Source organism: Electrona antarctica (assembly GCF_951216825.1).
Source record: "Electrona antarctica genome assembly, chromosome: 6".
NCBI lineage: Eukaryota > Metazoa > Chordata > Actinopteri > Myctophiformes > Myctophidae > Electrona > Electrona antarctica.
The window spans coordinates 24,103,774-24,125,405 of NC_136811.1; the positions used below are offsets into that span (position 1 = coordinate 24,103,774).

Sequence of the window (21,632 nt, forward strand, 5' to 3'; positions counted from 1 at the left end):
GTAGCATTGCTGCTGACCCAGAATAATTACAATTTAGTAGGCTGGAATAGGTGCACACTCAGCAATAGGCTTTCTCTGTAGTTCATGCTTATTGATAAAGAAAATACAACTACAGACTAGGGCTTTAAGCAACTAGTCGACTAGTAAATCCACTAGTCGACCTTGTTGGTACTAGTTGACTAGTAGTTGTTCCCCTGTTTTTGTAGGCCTCAAGATCAGCTAGAATAGATTATAGTTATAGTCACCAATGTACACAGTTTTTAGGCCTAGTTAAGCAACTAGTCAACTAGTAAAAAATCACACCTGTGTGAACTGAGTGGTGCAACTCCCCTCTCCCCCTGCCTCTCTCTCTCTCTCTGTAATTAGCACTAGGTAACAGTGCAACACTATCTCTCTCTCTCTGTTTCTGGCACAACAGCGCCACTTTTGCCCCTACTGGTACTCAGTCACAGTCACACACATAGTCACATAGGTTAACACAGACATTGCTGTTCCTTGGAGTGGTTGCACCACTCAAAAATCACTAGAAGTGAAAGCCCTACTACAGACTTCATCAACACTCAACAGTGCCTTTTTCTGCCATCAGCATTGACAGGATAGGACCTTAAAAAAACCTTAATTTTTTTATATATATATATATATATATATATATATATATATATATATATGCGCTCTGGCCTGACAGCATGTCGTGTCGCGTGTTCAAGTCCTGTTCATGACGACCTTTGCTGCATGTCTCTCCCTCCCTCTTTCCTGTCCGTCTTCACTGTAACTATCAATAAAGGCACACACATCTTAAAAAAGAAAAGAAAAAGCTTGTGGCTTATTTGCACACAACCCACAGGTCTGCATTCCATTTGTGGTATTGACAGGTGTCTACCTATGCAAATCAACGTGATCAGGCATGTGCATCCAATCGAAAACAAATTTTATGCATCATGTGGTACACCTGGGGCACACAGAACATCGATGGATTCCTCATGTTTCACGAGTCCCACGGTTTGGTTTTTCATAGGCTCTTTTCTCATGAACAGATCTAAGAATATAAGAAAAGTTTTGTGCATAAGACACACTGTTCAATGAACAAAAAATAAATGGATATTGTAATATTTTAGGCTATGTTATATGTAAGCCACTTAAGATCGGTTTGCATCAATCTGGAATACAAATTAGATTTAGTTGACTGAGACATCCATCCATCTTCAACCACTTATCCGTAGTTGGGTCGCGGGGGCAACAGCTCCACCAGAGAGCTCCAGACTTCCCTCTCCAGAGCATTGAGCAACATTAGTGACTTCCTCCTGGGGGATCCCGACACGTTCCAAGGCCAGTGTAGTCGATGTGTTTCCTCCAACTGCGCCTGGCTTGGTCTGCCCCGGGGTCTCCTCCCAGTGGCCCGAGAGGCATCCTAACCAGGCCACCTAAGCTGGCTCCTTTCTAGGCGAAGCAGCAGCGACTCTACTCCGAGTCTCTCTCACGTGACTGAACTTTTCCCCCTTCGAAGAAAACTCATTCCGGCCGCTTGTATTCACGACCTTATTCTTTCAGTCATGACCCACAATTCATGACCATAGGTGAGAGTAGGAACTAAGATTGCTCGGTAGACAGAGAGCTCAACTCTCTTTCCGTGTGTAGTACAGCGATACAGCGACTTGGAGACGCTGATCCTCATCCCTTAGCTCACCGAGCCATATACCCTCTCCGCCACGACTTCGCCTCGAGATCCTGTCCATGAAAATCACAATGCGCAGCCCTGGCGGAGGCCAACCCCCACCGGAAACGAATCTGACTTACTCCTGAGCACACGGACACAGCTCTCGCTTTGGGTCTACAGAGATTGGATGGCCCTCAACAAGGTCCCCCTCACCCCATACTCCCACAGCACCTCCCAGGGGACCCGGTCATATGCCTTCTCCAAATCCACAAAACACATGTAGACCGGATATGCATACTCCCAGGTACAGGTAAGGCAGTAACTTATAATGACCACAAACATGCTCCACACAGATGACTTTCCAGCTTCTCGTGGCTTTTGTTTGCGTTTCACCTTGCTAAAGAAAACCTGGTATTCAGCAGGCAGTGTACACTGCACTGGTTGAGATTGGCTCGGCTGCATTCCAATCGGCTGTTAAAGTTATTGTGCAGTTTACAATATTTGTGGTTCCAATGGACCCCCCATTTACGTACATTTAAGTCTTGGTTTTGGTTGGATCGTTTCACTTTGGCAATGTAAATGCATGTTTTTTCATGCGTATAGCTATTTGGGTTTAATTAAGATCGATTGTTAAGATTACCTGCAAGCGTTCATGCTATTATTGCAGATGTCATTGTTTATGTTTACATATCGCATCAGTGTCTTTTGTCTTCCAAACTACTGATTATTGACAGGACCAAGTATGTCGTCACCATTCACAAGATGTGAACCGATTTTCTGGTTCACGTTCCAAACAAACAGTCAAAACACTCTGAACTGGTTCGAAATTAGGCGGGAAGAAAATACCAATCCCGGTGGAAAAGCGGCCTGAGTTCAAATTGAACCAAATGCACCATTTGGTTCTATTTGCACACTCTCAAAATTAACACTGAGAATTTAACATTGTGGACTGTGAGCATCCGCTCGGTTCCATTTGCTGGGTACCAAAGCCTAAACACGATGATCAACACGTGACTTTGCACTGTGTTGTCAGCGCAATAACACCGGCAACGCAGGGCAGGCTGATTGTCATCTTTAAAAACAACCTACCATTTTCAGCCACAATGAAATGCTGCCCCAGCCAAGGGCTTGTCAGCAAGAGAAGAAAAATGACATGGTACAGTACATGATGATAGTGCCTGTGTCACCCTGGAAAGGTAAATGTTTCTATGACAACCCAGAGGTGAAGTCCATGTCTTTGAAAGCTGTCAGTCACAGACATGGTCAGTTAAGAACCGCCACTGTTCAAACTGTCAACCCCAAAGAAAAACGAGGGCACCATGTATTAAGTGTGTGTCACTCAAGACAATGACCTATTGTGAGTTGTAGGGCTGGGTGCAATAACCGTAATATTGTCATACCGCCGGTATGTAATGCATACCGCGGTATCGGGTTCATTACCGCGGTAAAAAAAAGAAATACAAAAATTATTTATTTTACTTTTTTTTGTGCTGTTCTGGCGACCTAAGTTCTAGGCCTACGAGTGCATACGGTGTGATATGAAATGAAAAGTTTATCATAATAAACACAGAATCAGTGACGCTCAGTCTAATCATGTCAGCAATAATGTAACAATAACGAGCACAAACCAAATGGTTGCTGCTGCCGTGGTATGGTGGAGCCTCCCTCTCTCACTGGCTGCTCGGAGGCACGACTCATGCATGCAATGTTCATGAATCCAAGTAACTGCCCGTGAGGTATGCGGAAGTGCATTATAGATAATGGTGTAGGACCATTTGTGGAGGAGATGCGTCACATGACTTAACCCATCCTAGTACACCTATATTCATTTGATACCAGTTACATTGATGCGCCCTTAACCCCTTATCCATACATATGTAGCCTATTTTTCCCCATCTATATAAAAATGACAACATGACAACATATAACTCTAATGTCGTATTTCGTCTGACTCTGAGCAATGCGCCTGGCTGTTACATGGTATTTTATTGGCTCAAAACAAAGTCGGACAGTGTTTTAAAGTAGGCTACTCCAACCCAGACCCAGTGCCCACCTCTAAATGTTGTCTGTTGTTGTGTCAGTCAATGGGATCGCAGGAAATAGACGCTCAACTTGATCTGAAATTATGTCAAATCCGCTCTTTTTCTTCCTTTTTTTTAACAGCGGGAGATGTCCGAGACAGTCCGACTCACTCACGCTGTTGATTTGATTGACACCCGAACAGTACCATGTTGACATGTCAATCTTTCCTTAAAACTGTAGAGTCTAGTTTTATCCGTTACCAAACAGTGTTGGCCGTGCACCCCCTGTTACCTCCTGACCTAGCTGACGCCCCAACGTCCAGTCTTGTTATTTGGCCCAAAATTATTTTTGAGTGGTGCAACCACTCCTATCTTTCCTAGCTTTGTGTGTCTCTGGCTGGCTGGCTGTGTCCCTGTGTCCCTGGCTGTGTCAGAGCACGAAAAAAGCTTTTGGTTGGTTTCCATCACCAAGTGTCACTGTTGTGCAGCCTAATACACGCACACATATTAACTGTATATATGATTTTGGGTGTGACAGTACAGGGACCCCTGGGGACGCCCACACGGTAACTGTCATTCCTCAACCGTCTCGGACGGGGGGCGGCTCGCCAGAACCGGGCCCGCCCCCCTGGTGCGTTCCTGGGGGTCTGGATGTTCCAGGGACCCCCGTGGACCACCACACGGTAACTCTGTAATTTCTCGGAGGAGGAATATCACTGCACTGAGAGACGCACAGCCGCTCTATAAATCTCCGTACAAGGGTGTATTACCAGACAGTTTTGTGTTAAATAACCATAAATCACCCAACAAACTCATTATATAGCAACAAGAACAAAGCTTTGCAACGAGGCAATTAGCAGTGCCAATCAGTTAATACACAGGTAATTGCATAGATATGCATATAGGCACTCAATCAACCACTCCAACGCTACATGTGTGTGTGACAGCCCAGAGGAGAATGAAATAGCAAAAGGACACTTTATTACAAATCATGAAAAAGCACATAATGGTATAAAGCTGTGCTTAATGGTACACCGCAGCTATGGCTGCACCCAGGGTACCGCTCCGTGGATTCGTCTATAGCACTTCTATTAAACACTGCAGTGGACTCTCTGTTAAAAGAGAGCTTCTCTATGTAATTTTCCTGATGAGTAAAGGTGTCAAATCCTATTTTAAGAAATCTACTCTATGGCAAGATAATCATCTGTTTTCAAAGTTAGTTTTATGTAAGTATAAAATGTTCTTTGAAATCTGAGACAATTATCTTGCCGCTTTGTCATTGTCCAACACGGTACTTTCAGGTGAATTTTCACGTGTGTATTACCTTGATATCAAACTGGAGGTAGCGTTTGTCCATCTCCCTGGAGACCACACTCTCTATAACCTCCACAGGAACCAGCTGGAAGCAGTCGAAGGCTGGACAAAAGATGTTATGTGCCTCACCCTCCTGGATCTTTATATTGAGAAACCTGGGAGGTAATGCATGAATGCTTTAGAAATGGCATTTAGCTGGGAAATGGTTTACATCCGATGGGTGTTTATTAGACAAGATGATATTGTTTCACCCTTTGAGTCAAATCGTTGGATCTGGAGTCGTATGTCGCAGATGTGTCATAGACCAGACCACTGGTTCTCAGCCTGTGGGCTGGGCCCACTGGTGGGCCATGAGGATATTGCAGGTGAGGATTAGGGTTATCTCAAATAATTGAGATTAGATTAATATTTGAATGAAAGAACAACATTAATATTTAGGGAAATAGTTGGTAATAAAATGTCATGGATTTTTCTTTAAACCTGATCTTTCATTGTGATACCAATAAATAACTTAAACACATTTCCTGCCGACATGTTCTTGGGCACCTCTGTAAACCTTGCCACGCGAAAACTGCAAAAAACTACAAATTCAGGACCCTGTGACGCGGCTGTTGAACCGATCGATCTAGCATGGAACTAGCATGGAGGACACTAATCTGCTAACCGGAGCAATGTGCGAGGTTTTTTATTGACATCATGCTTCCTCTCATATCCAAGCTTTAATTCCGAGATAAACGGCGCTAAAGGTCGTGGTCATTACGGGACTCTATGGAGCGCGGATGATCATTATTCAAGTTGGTTTTTTTCATCCGTTCCAAGATGGATGCGGTAAGAGGCGATAAACAGTGGCATAGTGAAAATCACGATTATGGCTCGAAATGTGTACTACATACTTTAGTTCCATTGATCCAATTCGGAACACACTTGATTGATTGATCAATGAAATAAACATGCTCTGAAGTGTAGTCAGATGGCCAAGAAACGTTTGAAATTTTCAACTGGGCCCTGATCCAGAAAAAGGTCAAGAAAACTACCGTCATAGATGCCTGACATCACAGATGTCTGACATTACAGGTTAAACACATAATGAAGTCTAAGATCCACACCTTTCCCATGTGGATCTTAGATTTGTTCCCCCCCAATGAATATAGAGCATATACAGTATATAGAGTTCATGCACAAAAACCCATTTTAAGGATGATGGCAGGTCACAAGGTGCTTCTCGGACATAGACCAAAGCAGCATCAAAAACGAAAGAGGAGTGTGTGAAGTGAGGGACGCTCTTATCATCATACATCATCACATTCCGGCCAATCACAATTGGTGTCCTAACTTTTCTGTCCTTGTATGCTCAATTCCGTGGTACACACAGACACAGAATGCTGGCTATAGGAGGGGCTAGCACCCCTTAAAGAATAGGTGCAGAAAGAATAAGGTGAGGTTATATTAATACAGTCTCTGAATGCCTGACAAGCACACAGGACCACAAGGTGTGTCAAAGCAATTCATTTCAGACACTTAACCCATTTAGGCCTGAGGCAGATTCTAAAAACGCCTCTATATCCTGACCTAAGTTTTCTGAAAAACTCATTTTTTTTTTTACATTTTTGAATACTGTACAGAACCCAAAAATGGGTTCCCGGCCTGAGTGGGTAAAACACCAAAAGGGGTTCCCGCCCAGAATGGGTTAACTTTTTTTCTACATCCGTTTCCAACTATTCTAAAGTTTTAATGCTCAACTCTTTGGGTGCCAAGTATGGTAAGGTTCAGAGCGCCAAATACGAGAAAGACGAGATTTTGTGCTTTCAGTGGTTTGCGATAGATGGCGCGCTTGCGCAACATGTGAGTCACCGTTTGACAGTTCTTGTTTGTCCAGCACCTGAATGAGAGATTGGATATGCATCTTATTTGCTAAAAAGTCATGTTTCCCTTTTAGCAGGTCATATTTAATATGATTACATGATGATTGATATGCGCTAGCATTCTTATAACTAAAAGTGAGCAAAGACTGACATGAGTGGTTGCTTTAGCTGGGCTTGTGTAAATAAGTAAAACCTGAATGTTGTTCTAACTCAAATTAGATGTAGATGTGAGAATATAACTCACCCTTCCCAGCATGCTCGGCAGAACTCGTGACCACAAGACATGTCAACAGGTTCCTCAAACATGGAGATGGAACACATGCAGATACCGCACTATCAGAGAAGCACAGAAGAGAAACATTCAGCAAGTTGTTTTTCAATTTGTATAGTTCAGAATTTCTTTTTAAGGGATTTAACGTTTACTCTCAAAACATATGTTTCATGCACCATACTTTTAACTTAACAAAAACCCATCTGCCATGAAACTGAACCCAGTACAGTCCACAGTACATCAGAAAGCTTACATGAATACTAAGGTTTCATTTAACAGGCCATGAGTGAAATTCCCTTTATTGTGAATTCACACTAAAAGCCAAGAGCAAGTCTATGAAGTTTACTTTGATCATCAAAAGTTGTGAGGCATAGATGAAAGGGCACAAGATCTCATCTGCTCAAAATCTTGTAATATTATCATTACATAAAGTGTGCCCAATCATAAAAAAACAAAGATAAAGGGCTTTGCCACATGCAAGACCTTGACAAGGTCTTTCATGTGGTTCCCTGTATTGTACTGTATCCTGTACTGTGATTACTACTTGAGCCAAGGATATATTTTTCCCACACCCACTGATACTCAAAATACAGACACGAACCGATACAAAGAGAGACACACATTTGTGACATTTGGCTTTGTTATATTGAGAGACAGAACAACAATGGACACAGAGGAAGCCATTGTACCTCAACAATGTATCTATTGATTCATAAAAAGGGCTCATTCATGTGATATAATCAACTGTAACCTTTAATCGGGCCCTCAAGAACTGGTCGATTGGCACCGCAACTTCAAGGCTTGCATTGTCAGCCTCACAATAAAGTGTGCACTACTGTCAGACACACTCAACCCATAGTACAACCTCGTAAACTAACTGATAAAAAATAAAGTCTGACAGCCTATAGCCCTATACCATTATTCATCAACAGCGTTGTTTGGTAGATTGTAAAGAGGCTTTTTATTAGAATTATTAAAGAAAGACTACAACGCTTGTACTGTATGGTATTGATTTGTATTGTTCTACTGGTCTGGTAGTATGCATATTTTTGGCTCTGCTACCGCTTTTTATATGTTTGAGGGGAACCGCATGACTGCCATTATCATAAATCAAATATCTCATAAACACAGACCATGGTGTTCCACAAGCGCTAGCTGCCGGCCAGAAAGCCAGATAATAGAAGATCTCTAGGCTACTTTTTATTACCTTTTTATTTTTTGTGAGATCCTTGTGATCACCCTATAACTACTCGTTAAAACAACCGTGTAGGGCCTAACAAAATAATAGTTTGGTTTCCGATTGGCTGTCATTTTTGGGCTGAGTAGGTAGGGATTTTTTTTTCTTTCTTTTTTTCATGGGAAGGATGGGTAGCAAGGAATTATTATTATTATTATTTTTATCCCTCTAAATAACTCTCCATCATTTAGCTGGGGACCACCTGGAACCCCCTCAAGGACCACTGGTGGTCCCCGGGCCACCAGTGAATGAGAGGAATGATAGTCAGGAATAGATGTAGAGCACAGGCTGGGGCTGACAGAGAGGAAAAATTAGCAGAGGGGTGAGAGAGAACTCCCTCAGCCACTGGTGTTTCCTGGACCAGAACCACTGACTTGAACAGATCGTTTTTAAAACGATCTCGTTTTGAAACACTTAGATTGCAAATATCACACGTAGATGACAGACTGCTTTCCTTTTTGATCTCTATTTAACTAAAAACGTGTATTTCAAGACATTGGGCAGTATTATGTGTGTCTTAAGTACCAGGTCTTATGACTTAACTTAAGACCTGGAGGCGTGGTCAATGCTGTTTGGCCACTCAGAATAGCCAAATGGCATTGATCACGCCTCCAGGTCTTAAGTTAAGTAATAAGACCTGGTACTTAAGACACGCATAATACTGCCCATTGTGTCTTAACTCGCTTTAGCTCTACCAAAACAAAGGAAGATCGTCTGCACTGTAAAAGGAAGAATTGTATTAAGTCTAGAGGTTCATGGGCCTCTCACTAGTTTAAAACAAAACGCCTTGCAGTGCGTCGACACACGTGTCACGTGATCGACCTTAGCCAATCGGAAGAAGGTAAGGCAGGAGCCGACTTCCTGTTTCTGGGCCGTGTTTTGTCAGAATGTTAGCGGCATGCGCGGTGATTGAACACAACGCGGACGTTCTGGGATCATGTCTGATGTCATGCTGTATCGAGGTTGCATAGTAATGCTTCTGAAGAGAAATTACTTTGTAGACGAACGGAGGGACGGACAGACTGAGTAATGGCCCCTTTCACAAACGGAAGCAGGCGCGATGCTATAGGGGGAGGGGATACTATTGGCGAAAGCACTTTGCAAGCACATTGAAGAAGGTGTTAAGTTGGAGCCAGAGGACAGATACATGTTGCGTGAGGGGCATGGAGGCAAGCAATGCGCCGCCGCGTGTGGAGATATAACTGGAATAATGCAAAGGGTAAACCAGTGACGTATGAGGACCGGAAAGCACAGTGGGGAACGGCAGTTTGACGACATCAGGGTCTATGACTTGACGATCTGCATTTGTGCATGCCAATTGTAATATTAGATACGATACAATTGCTATGGTTAGAAAGATTAGAGTTGATTTTTGATATTTTTGGGGCTTTTTGCCTTTATTGATAGATATACGGTAGCTTGACAGAAAACAGGGAGAGATAGGGAAGACAAAGCAAAGTTTGTCTGAAGTTGGCAAAAAGTAAACACAAATTTGAAACAAATTTTAACCCTATGTTGTTACTTGTCTAATTGCTTATCTTCTATAATATGGGCATAAAGGAGTCTGAATATGCTCTAGTAGTTAGTTTCTTTCTAACATCTGGAGAAATCTGCTCAAGGATGTAAATGTCAAAAACAGAACCATAAATATGTGTTGTAAAATATGTATTTTTTGACTTATTTTGGCATTATTAATAGTATAGTAGATTTATAGGGGGAGAGAGAGAGAGAGAGAGAGACAGGGAGTGGCACGCAGCGAAAACAGATCGGGACTCGAACCTGCGACGCAGTGTGAGGCTACATTGAGCCTATGACCGCTATGCCAGAAGTCCATGCTGGACAAAATTAAGTTTTATTCATTTAAAAAAATGATACCATGCCATTGGAGCTCTGAATACATGTGCATCTCACCATAGTGGAGTCCTCATCTGCTGGGGTAAGGCTGATTTGTTCTGGAGAAGTTATGGACGATCGGGTGGTACGGGGTGTCCGAGGTGAGGGCAACGTGTCCCAGGCATTGTAGCCACTAGGGGGTGGGTTGTGCATCTGTACACCCGAACGCTGGCAGCAGTCCTCTGCATTGGTCATCCAGGCTTCTAGAAGCTTCTCTCTGTCCCAGTCTGAGAGAAGAGAGGGAGAAATAGAATAGAGAGATAAATAGAAAACAAGACTGAATTAGCAGTACAGGAAGATGAAACGTGGACAAATGTTTTCAACGCTGATCTGGAAATTGAGAAGATAATGATGAAAGGAGGAGACCAAAATAAATAGCTATATTCCATCATAAACCAAGGGGTCTGTTGTTTTTCTGTGGCTTCTGAATGCATACTTCTGAACAGTATGATAGTTCTGAAGGTTGTGTACTCATCAAGTCTTCAATCTTTTGCCATAAGCTTTTAAAAGGCCTTTGAAAATGTTGACCTTGTGGCTTCATCACACTGCCAGCCAATTGCAAATTTGTTTTTGGGTACTATATTCTGAGAATGGACAATTATGTCATTGTAAATGTTAAATTACTTCAGGACTTTGCCAGAGTCCCAATTTCCCCCCTGAAAAAGTCCTGTCTTAGAACAAGACACATGACCCGGTCAGCATTTGAAATGAGGTCATTATGAGCGTAAAAACAAATTTACCCACCAGTCAAATGCAGCTAAATTACTTCTTTTACATAACAAAGCAACAATTTCCTCACCCACCTCCAACTACAATCTGTGAATCTGACCGTATCGCGGCAAGCTTTGGGACAATAAAAGGGCTTTGAAAATACACGTCTGCACATTTAGACCTCAATAAGCCATAAACCATGCATGAGCAATTCAATTTCAGCCCAAAGATGTGGCATCCCAAGAATGAGAAAGAAAGACAGCAATAAAGAAAGATAGAAAGCAACAATGGATGTAATCAGAACACTGGGAAAAAAGGAAAGATTTTAGCAAATGTGAAATAAATGACTCTCCATTAAATATGAATGAGATGGTAAAAAACCCAATTCCCAGAGTAAAAAATAAAAGTTGCATCACTATCAAGCAGATTTAATATAGGTGAATAAATATAGCAACATCCTGGGGTCAACCTCCCTGGAGTCTTTTATGTAGCACACAATTTTGCCAGCCAGCAACTCAGTGCACAGGACTGTAAATCAAATCAAAACTGTGACACATTTTTAAAACTCTCACACATAATTTTAGCTAGTCTGAGTTATGCAATGTTTTAGAACTGGCTGTGAAGGCCAAAACAAATCAAAACCGTGACATATCGCTGAAACACGCACTAGAAATATAAATTCAGCTATTTGACCACAGCCAAGTTGGAGGAACATCACTGGGGTAATTCAAGGCTAATGGTTGATGTCTGGGGGCATGGAGAATGTGTCAAAATGAGACCCAATTGGACACCTACTTGTTGACGTGTAGCCATGCCTCAAGTTAATACACCCAATATCTCCCCTGGTCAAGAAAGGATTCCCAATTGACTGAGTGGTAGATATTTGGTTTCTACTGGGTGAGACCCGGGGGCGAACTCGAATCCCAGGTGTTAGTTGAAATTCCCTCTCTCCATTGGGAGGAATTATGGACGAAAGGGTTAGGCCCTAATGTATCATAACCGGCAGAGTGTTCAAATGTCAGACGTGAAAGCAGCTACTGGTACAAACCAATGTCAACAACAATGAGCTCAGCTGACCTAAAATTAATGTATATGTACCATCTGTATATAAATAAAAAATAAATTAGCCTGCACAATATATAGGCTACTTATTAAATTCCCTCCCATTCACGAGTTACACGAGTTATGTTTTTATTGTTTAATTCACATTTTTAATACGTTAAGACTTACAGGGTTTCCATCGGACAGAGTGGGATAGGTGACACGTTTAGATCAGAAGAACATCCGTCACACTGGCATGCAAAGGGTTCTGGGAAATTGAGGCCCAATGCATTCCAATGGCGGCGGTGGTGCGGTGCGGGCGCACTGTGTTGTTGATGGCCACTTCGGATTATTTTTCAACACTACGACAAACGATCACACCTTTGTAAAGCGCATTTTCATGAAAAGGAACGATAACGTTGGCGTGATGGTTCTTCAAAGGTTAGTGAAATCAAGGCAGTCAACTGGGCATTGCGATGAATTAATTCCGCAGTCAAACTGTTAGTTTGTGTGATATGTGTATGCATGTCATGAGTGAATGCCATGTGTATGTTGCACACAGGTGTTTTCACCCCTCAACTGCTTCTGACAGACATACTAGAGGTTGGAACATGCATCCAGCAAGCCCAACCTAGTAGTCACTTTGAGTGGCTCCACACAAAGCCACGTTTAGCAGGAACAGACCATTGCTCCTCCCAGCTTCGGTACCCACTTGTGGTGGACGAAGCACTGGTAAATAACAGTAAACTCTCTCTCTGTGTCTCCGTGTGTCTGTGTGTGTGTGTGTGTGTGTACCATGGGCCCGCAGAAGCGCTTCTGCAGTGAAGAGTGGGGCTTGGAGCATGTCAGCTGTTTCCACTATCAGCATGTCCTTCAATCTCCTCAGTTCCTGTGGCCTTAGGCCCTCATACAGCTAGAAGGGAGAGGAGAGGGAAGAAGACGGACGAGGAAAACAAAGAAAAACAGGGAGAGGGTGGAAGGCAGAAGGGGAGGGAGACAGAGTTGAGAGAATGTAAGATCAGAAAAATAAGACAGAGAGTAGCAGGAGCGTAGGTATCAAAATACAAAGCAAAGACAGCTCATTTCCAGTGCATGACTCAACCAGCATTGGTGTAAACACAAACCCACTTAGATAACATAATGGAGATAAGACATCCCATGCCTCATAGCAAACATTAACACTGATAATCTGTGCACGTGTGAAAAGGTCTACCAAGCACACACCTGCGCTACAAAGCGGTCAGCTGATTTCAAGAACCAAGTAGGCCGCTGGAATGCTATCTAAGAATAGATAACTAGCCCTCGTCAGTTCTAACAAGACACAAAAGGACTGCAGACTTCATGACACAGAAAAGATTTTGCCGGCAGACTTTTATATCCATTACGCAAGGCAGCAAGCAGACTGTCGATAACACAATCAATAGCGGAAGCATCGTGATCGTGTACTAAAGTTCACCTCCTTTGTTGATGACCAATTTGTTCCAAAATATGGATTGATCCTTGATGAATGTGAGGTAAAAGAGCAGTCCCTCAGCCTTTGATAATGGGTCTTTATCAGCAGTCATATTGAACTCCTTTAAATTAATGAGTCTAAAAGACCAACTCTACCTTCCTACATTTTATGCCATTAATTTAACAGTAGCCCAAGGCTAGTAACTGTTGCACGGCTAATTGCATGTAGCCTATGACAAATTCCATGTATGGGGCCAAATACCCCAACAACAGCAACTACGTTATGACATCTTACTTACTCAAGAGAATAACTACAGCAATGACTGTGATATGTAATAGGGTAGTTACTAGTTGTAACTTTCAGGGACAAAAACATCAAATACAGCTAAGGAGTGTTTCACAAACCTTTTATCTTAACACCCACATACAATTCACAGTAGATTTTCTCATAAACTATTAAACCCAATTATTGTGTAGACAAAGTTACATTTATTTATTTCAGCATGATTTTAGAAACCCTTTTTAATACAACTACAGCTCAACTTTATAGTGTGTTATGGGTCATATATTATCAGTCGACAGTAATGTGCCTGTCGTCTTTACCATCAGAGTTACGCACTTTCGACTTTCTTTTATGTGATTTTTAATACTTGCTGTCCCAGACAAAACAAATTATGTAATTGTGAAAGAGTTATGTTGTGGAGAGCCAGAATGTCTTGGAATGCTTAGTATGAGATGCTCACTGGTAGCTGACCTTTCTGTCCAAAGACAGACTCTGACAAAGTTCTGGGAGTGTCTGAAATTTGTTTCATAGACCTTTTTGGGGTCATATGACAAATCATACTAATTAACTAGTAGTTAGACTAGTTACTAGAGCCATTTAAATCTTAATTAAATTGCTGCTGATTGAATTATGTTATTGCCCTTCCCTCATCACGAAAACACATTTTTAGTTTCAGTGTAGGCCATAGGGCTCACAAAAAGGGTCAGCCGAATGGATAATTTGGGTAAGAAATAAGAAATGATGTATCTGTAGGACAGCCACTGTAGGACAGCCACTCACTGCTATCTCTCCAGGGTACTGTGGTTGCTGTGGGTACTTACTGTAGGAAACAAAGGGTAGCTAACGAACCAGTGTGCGTGACTTGTCATGGCCGGAACAACCTTGTTACAGAATACAACAGCATCTGTGCCTTCCAAATTAAATTAGACATGTCGCAGGTGCAATTCTCCCAAAGCAACCCAGCACATCTCCCGTCTTTGCAGTCAGTGCATTTCGCTCATGGGATATTGTACAAGGACCAAATATCACAGTTGAAAAGTGAGTTTCAGGTCTCTTTCCAAGACTTCACTCAAAGCGATGTGATGAATTAACAGTATGGGAGCTATGAATATTCACAGCCATGCGTAATGGTCATGCCACCTCAACCACAATGACAGCTGTTCGCATGCCGTCTGAGAAGTCTGCCTATACAACACAATCTGTGAAATTGCAAGTCTTTGCCCTTCTCCTCCTTGACAGGTCTAGTAAGTGGTGGAGTGGGCACAAGTCCTATAGATACACCAGATGTTTCATTTCAAGGTGTTTCTCCATTTATAGCGAACCGTGCACAAAATCTGGCGAATGTGCAGCTTTATAAATCCGACAGATACAATGTGTTCACATATAAGGATTTTTATGATCCACTGCACAAGGAAATGGCTTAAGGGACATTCAGCTGATTTTATACCCAAATCCAAGTTGTGTGTTATGAGGAGATCGTATATAAAGTGGGTCATCTCCTATTTTTTCCTGTGAAATGCTTCAAGTGTATGCCTGTGGTGTCAAACGCAGACTTCCAGCGGCAGTTTTCCATGAACTGATTTTTAAGCTCAGGTCCACACAGACCAAAGGGAGAGTGTTATTTACTCCTGTTTGTATGAAATAATACATGTTTAAAAGAACAAAATAATGATTTCAGTGTTCAGTGTATATTTTCACTACAGACTTTTAGACTCGGCGAGAGGAGAGCAGATACTTTTGCCCACGAGTATGTAGGGTTTAAGTGGTTAATCAGGTTTAGTTATTAATCAACCAGTGACGAATTTTTAGTCTGACTTCGCTACACTTCTGAAAACCAAGTGCAGCTCCTACACAGCAGAATACAAATTTAATTTTTCCATTTCTAACTCAAAAGTACATACAAATCATTTGGTTATATTTGTACACTCTCAGATCTGAATTAATACTCTGGATTTTACTATGCAGTAAATTGGGTATAATTTGTTCATTTGCTATTGGTATGTTGTACCTCTCGGCGGTCGAGAGCTGCATACTCTGCCTCAATGGCCTCTGCTTCGGGGGCCAGGGAGAAGACCATCTGGGACTCCAGGCTGAGGGCCAGATTCTTGTGGTGTTGCTTCTCAGCACAGTCGCATGGTGTCTCACGGTTTTCATTCTCCGCAAACAGGTCTGCATCTCTCTGCACCAGGAACTGCATGACGGGTGGAGAATATTGGAACGTCATTAAAGGAGTTTATGATTTCCTTTATTCCTGAATACACCACTAGAAAATATAAAATTGCATATCAGTCTGTTAGTCCACCTCCATACATCCAATTAGGGCAATTGTTAAAACCCACACATTTATAGGAAACTGTATTCAAGATTTTAAGACCGGTAGGTACTGTGACAGGCACACATCCACCGGTACCCCAGACAAGTAGTATTTAGGACCAGGATTTAGTATGTAAGTATTTTGTTGTATTGCATCTTCACTGACACCCTTCTCACCAAGGGCTGATCAAACTCTTTGCCTTGGTTGTACTAAGGGGCCGGCCATTGTTTCTCTCTGTAACTCTCCCCTAAAATGCATAGTTCACAACAGTGGGTGATTAAATAATCTGTGCTAACAACATACCAGCCTCCCTCGTCACCACTAAATTACCCTCTGTATTTGACTGCTATCGCTGTCCCCAGTCCCCACTCGTCCACCTTTTAATCCTTACTAATTAAGACAGATTTTGCAGAAGGATGGACTGAACGGTAGCTACAGGGTAGCAAGATCGTGTTATTTCCATGTCATATGGTACCCTTCATGGAAGCCCTCACCTCTACAAGGATTTTCATGCCCGAGGCAGCAGCATAGTGCAGACACATGTTCTTCTTGTTGTCTGTGGCATTGATGTCAGCACTCTCATACTCTCCCTGGTCCAGCTTTGCGCCTGTCCATGTCAAGATGATCTGGAGGCACTCAGCCCGACGATGCTCATCCTCATATGGCCGTATGATCCGAGTATGCAGGACCCCCTCTGAAGTTAGAATCAGGGGGCTCATGCACAGAAGGTGCAGGGAGGTCTCATTGTGCACATTGCGCTTGTTGGGGTTCCCATCTTTGCTGAAAAGAAAAGACCTGAGGGGGAAATGTAATTGGTCCATTAAGCACAGCAAGTCAGTTTAACTTTTATTGTACAAAACCCACATGTTCCACATGTTCCCTTATTTATGTTCCCTTTTTAATTCACTTGGAGGGGCATACATTTGAAAACATGCGCATCTTTTTGCTTTAACACTTTGCATTCCCCCAATCAAGTAGTCAGTTTAACTCAAATGGGAATGCAAAATGGAGCATGTGCAAGAAGCTCATTAGAGATGGGGGAATAGGGGCTAAACGGAGTGAACAATGAGACACGCCAAAGCAGATAATCTGCACTGCAGAATAGATGGCTCTAGGAGTTCCATCCTATCCCAGCACAGCATGCAGAACTCCCATGTGCCACTACCATATGGCTATGTGGAGGGGCATGTGTTGATACAGACACGAAAACATGAGAGCATTTTCAGTATGAGAGCAAGAGTACACAAATAGAGAGACCTACCATATAAAAGACAGGATAAACGAGCAATGTCATTAACACAATTCATGAAACATTAAATTATGGAAATAAATATCAATTACCACAAATTACCAAATATTTATAAAAACACTCCCCTAAATAATATACTATTAGGAATATATGTTTGTGGTTTGCATACAACATAATCTAAATCAGTAATACAGTTAGCCTAGCTTAAGTTCTAGCAGCTTCTGACCTGAGTATGCGCGCCATGGCGTGCCGGGCAGCGTAGTGCAGGGGCGTGTTGTGCTGGTACTGCTCTCCATACGTAGTGTTGGGATCCAAAGCCTCCTTGAACTGTGGATTGCTCTCATACAGCTGACAGGCCAACATCTCATCCCCATTGATGAGAGCTTTGCGAAATTTTGTGGCTGTATTCCCCATCTCTTCCTCTTCACAGTTCCGAGCTCTGACTTCGGGAGCAGCCTCTCAATTGTCTTCAGCCTGTCCAAGTGCAAATGGCCAGCATGCTGAACATCCTTAGGAAAGCATATAGCGAGAAAGAGAGAACTCAAATCAGATGATTCAGATCCCATCAAATTTCGGTCCAACTTTGATCTTGGTGAAAAAGTCTGATATTCAAGACCTTTAACTCAACCTCTCATCCACTCTATATTTATTTTTACCACTTCTTAAAGAAATATCTTGTTCATAGCTGCAGTACGAATTCTGTCTACTCCTTTGAAACCACAAGGTCAACAACAGCATCTCCTAGGATGAACAAGCTGCTCTGAATCAACAAATTGCTGTGGCGCTGCAACCAGTGCATCACCTACTAGTTTTTGTCTATTTTTCGAGTGAATCAACATTGTGCCATCTGAGCTCATGTGGAGTACGGGACAAGACTTCCTCTGGCATCACCAGGGCCTTCCGTCTCTCCCTGCCAACCCTGGTCATCCCACTGAGACCAGGGCTCAATGTGGAGCATGATGCCCCGAACACAAAAATAACATGCAGAGAGTCAGCATAATATCATGTCAACCTCCACCATATGCCATGAATGTGTAGGCGTTGGGATGCAATTGTGTACATTGCTTGGCAATAAAGCAATTTTACAGTCTTTCTCAGGAAAATCCACAAATAGAAATAACATTGGAATGTAGAGACATGCAACGTTTCTAACTTTAGACAAATACAGCATTGGTTGACTAAGAAAGAATGAAAGAAAGAAAGAAAGAAAGAAAGAAAGAGGCAATTGTTGTGAATGTGAATAGAACCTCCATCCCTCTTCTCACACTCTGATTGATTGAAAAAGAAAATGTTATTAAGAATGAGTAGGGTACAGTGACAGGCAAAAAAAATGCTGCTAAAAATCTCAAAAACGCAGCAGTGTGCACTGTGCAGGGACCTTAAGACTTGTTTAAATGTTTTGACGAATAAAAAACGGAGGACCCTCATGTAAAGACATACAAATGCTTTGAGAGCGGTTTTGTGGGAGGCTAGGGATTCACATTTCTTAATGGCTGTTGGTAGGGCGTTCACATTTTAGTGGCATAGGAGCTAAATTAATTTGACGCCTTATTTGAGCCGAATCTGGGTTGTTGAACGTGGATTGTTGACGTCTCATGGGTATCTTAATGGTGTAGCGAATCTTGTAGACCAGGCCCGTTGCAAGTTGCATGTGTGCATAAGGCATAGTAAACACAGTGCACACTTTGTCGCATATATATCCCAATCTTGTGTAGCCTTGTTAAATAGCCCCATGTTTGACCTACTTGTTAAATATCTAATGGAAAGGCAGGCAATGACTTTGCCGCAATTTGCAACTCTAGATTTGTTTTATAATGCGATGAATCTAGAGTTGCAATACCCTCCATTGACTCCCCACTCATCCAATTTGCTTTTGCGATCTGCTTGTATTAACGACATTAAACTCACCAACATTGCAGCTGTAGGGCAAGCTTGAATTATCCTCTTTCAATCTGCCAAGCGCTTGTTTCATAACAATCCACCGTAGACATGTTATGAGCTACTTTCTGTCAAGAAATTCTCTGCAGGTGATTCTTTTTCTAAGTGTTGGAGTTTGGAAGCACTCGTTTTTATTAACGGGTCTTGCTGGTGCTTCCTGCATTATGTGCAAATTCGAAACAGGTGGTACGCAGGACCGTTCAGTGACTTCGACGAGTGCTTCCAAACTCCAACATTTAAAAAGAATCACCTGCAGAGAATTTCTTGACAGAAAGTAGCTAATAACATGTCTACGGTGGATTCTTATGAAACAAACGCTTGGCAGATTGAAAGACGATAATTCAAGTTTGCCCTACAAACAGCTGCAATGTTGGTGAGTTTAACGTTGTTTAATACAAGCAGATCGCATCATCGCACAAGCAAATTGGATGAGTGGGGAGTCAATGGACTACAGTATTGCAACTCTAGATTCATCCCATTATACAAAATCAGACCAGTCTGAAGCGAGTGGTGCAACAGCACCCCCTATTGGTACTCTAAACATCGGGACATAGTCACAGTCACATAGGTTAGGACATAGTCACATAGGTTAGGACATAGTCACATAGGTTGTATTGGGACAAAGCTGTTCCTTGGAGTGGTTGCACCACTCAAAAATAATCTAGAGTTGCAAATTGCGCCTAGCAATGACTAAACCACATTAACACGACACTAGCCTAAGATTTAGACTCTCGTAGGTCTTTTTCGATTCGAATCGAAAAATACCTCTACGAGAGTCTAAATCTTAGGCGAACACAACACCACAGGTTATGACAATAAAACAATGCCTGTCCCGCATAGCTGCCACTGGCCGCCTGGAACGCAGCTGATGGTGAATGTATATGGGCGTCATCATCGCCAGGCCCTTTCTGACGTACCTTCTGTGTACACTGTTTATCATTGTTGTGATCATGATACGTAATAATCCATCCATGCTAACGCACAGTTAGGTAGTATGGCTATAGCCATGGTTCACATGACAGTCATGTTTCAGGGCTAGTATGGCGACATCACTGGCGAACGTTCAACTTGAAAACAACCATTACACACAAAGTCTCCGGGTGTCTAAAAGTGTATTAAAAAACAACAACAAAGACAGCTTCCATATGCTTAGGCTACTAACGTCATTGCAGGCTAGCGTTTTGTGCTGCTAACGGCTAGGTAGCCAAGTTCGCTAGCAGTTGCTGAAGTCAGAAATAAACAAAGAATTGAGACTTACCGGCGGCAGGGCCGTGGACTTCAGACTGCCACGCGGGCAGGGAAATACATGTATGCCTCTTCTGTGAAGCGAGGCTCTGCTTACACTTCAGCAATATGTTGTTGTTGTGTTCAAATTTCAATGATGTGGTGTTTTTGTTCCTGTCTCTCTCAACTGAACTCTCCCGTTGTCTCTCTGCCTGGCTGAACTGACTGAAGTTGTACTTGGTCGCGCGTCGGTGTCGCGCACCGGAAAATATACGATCTACAAGCTCACAACGCGTCGCGCTGCGACGCGTTGTGAGCTTTTAGATCGGCTATTGTCGGTGCGCGACACAGGCCCCCTCGCCAGTGGGTTGCCAGGTTTCAGTAAAACCCCCATGCGCGCGTCCCAGCAGAGGAACGGTTGATTGGACTTTTCTTTTCTTTTTTTCTTTTTTTAATCTTTTTATGGGCAGCCGCAGACTGATTTGACTCGCTGCGCGTGTTTAAAAGTTTTGTGTGATGTCCGAATCAGTCCGATAACGTATGTTTCCCCCCCTTTTTACCTCCCTTATGATGATTTGATTTCCTGTTTTTGGCTATAAAGTGTATATTTGTACGTCTCTAAATGTTATGATGAATTGAAAACGGTGGACCCTCTTGTAAACAAGTGTAATATGGTGTCGTCCACTCACAGTTAACAGTTTTTGTATTGAGTTGTGCTTGAAATGTACTGTAATTCTGCAAACTGTTAATAAATGCTTCAATCAATCAATCAGTCAATCAATAACTTCAAAATAAAATGTGAAGAATCTACATAAAGATACCCCAATGCCATCACCCAGGAATGTACATTAAGTTCCTATTTATATTAAATATGTATTTCAGGGCTTGACATTAACTTTTTGAGAAATAATAATAAAAAGTCCCCCCCATTCTGTGTTTCCAAGAACTGGAGGTCTGAAAAAAATCATTAACATGGTGAAACACATCTTGATCTAGGAAACACAGAATGGAGGGACTTTTTTAAAATTATTTCCACACAACAGCTCTAAGATATATTAATGACATAGTCAAATGTTGAAAATGAGTGGTATTCCCCTTTAACTTGCAAACTTAGAATATTCACCTAATATTCAAACATGTATTCACCAAGTAAAACCAACTTACAGTT

The 21,632-nt window shown here is 42.2% G+C and overlaps 1 protein-coding gene across 1 annotated transcript in view; it reads right to left on the reverse strand.

The window, feature by feature from the left end:
• The window catches only part of LOC306924150 (ankyrin repeat and IBR domain-containing protein 1-like), a 56,672-nt gene extending 36,011 nt beyond the window's left edge, over nt 1–20,661 (reverse strand). The window contains exons 1-8 of the mRNA XM_079502521.1: nt 20,499–20,661; nt 17,529–17,811; nt 16,548–16,848; nt 15,748–15,930; nt 12,800–12,917; nt 10,271–10,479; nt 7,096–7,184; nt 5,000–5,144 (exon numbers count right to left, since the gene is read on the reverse strand). Of these exons, the coding sequence (XP_079358647.1) occupies nt 5,000–5,144; nt 7,096–7,184; nt 10,271–10,479; nt 12,800–12,917; nt 15,748–15,930; nt 16,548–16,848; nt 17,529–17,716 (1,233 nt within the window). The 5' untranslated portion in view covers nt 17,717–17,811; nt 20,499–20,661. The remainder of the gene's footprint in view (nt 1–4,999; nt 5,145–7,095; nt 7,185–10,270; nt 10,480–12,799; nt 12,918–15,747; nt 15,931–16,547; nt 16,849–17,528; nt 17,812–20,498) is intronic.
• Nucleotides 20,662–21,632: the final 971 nt, after the last annotated feature.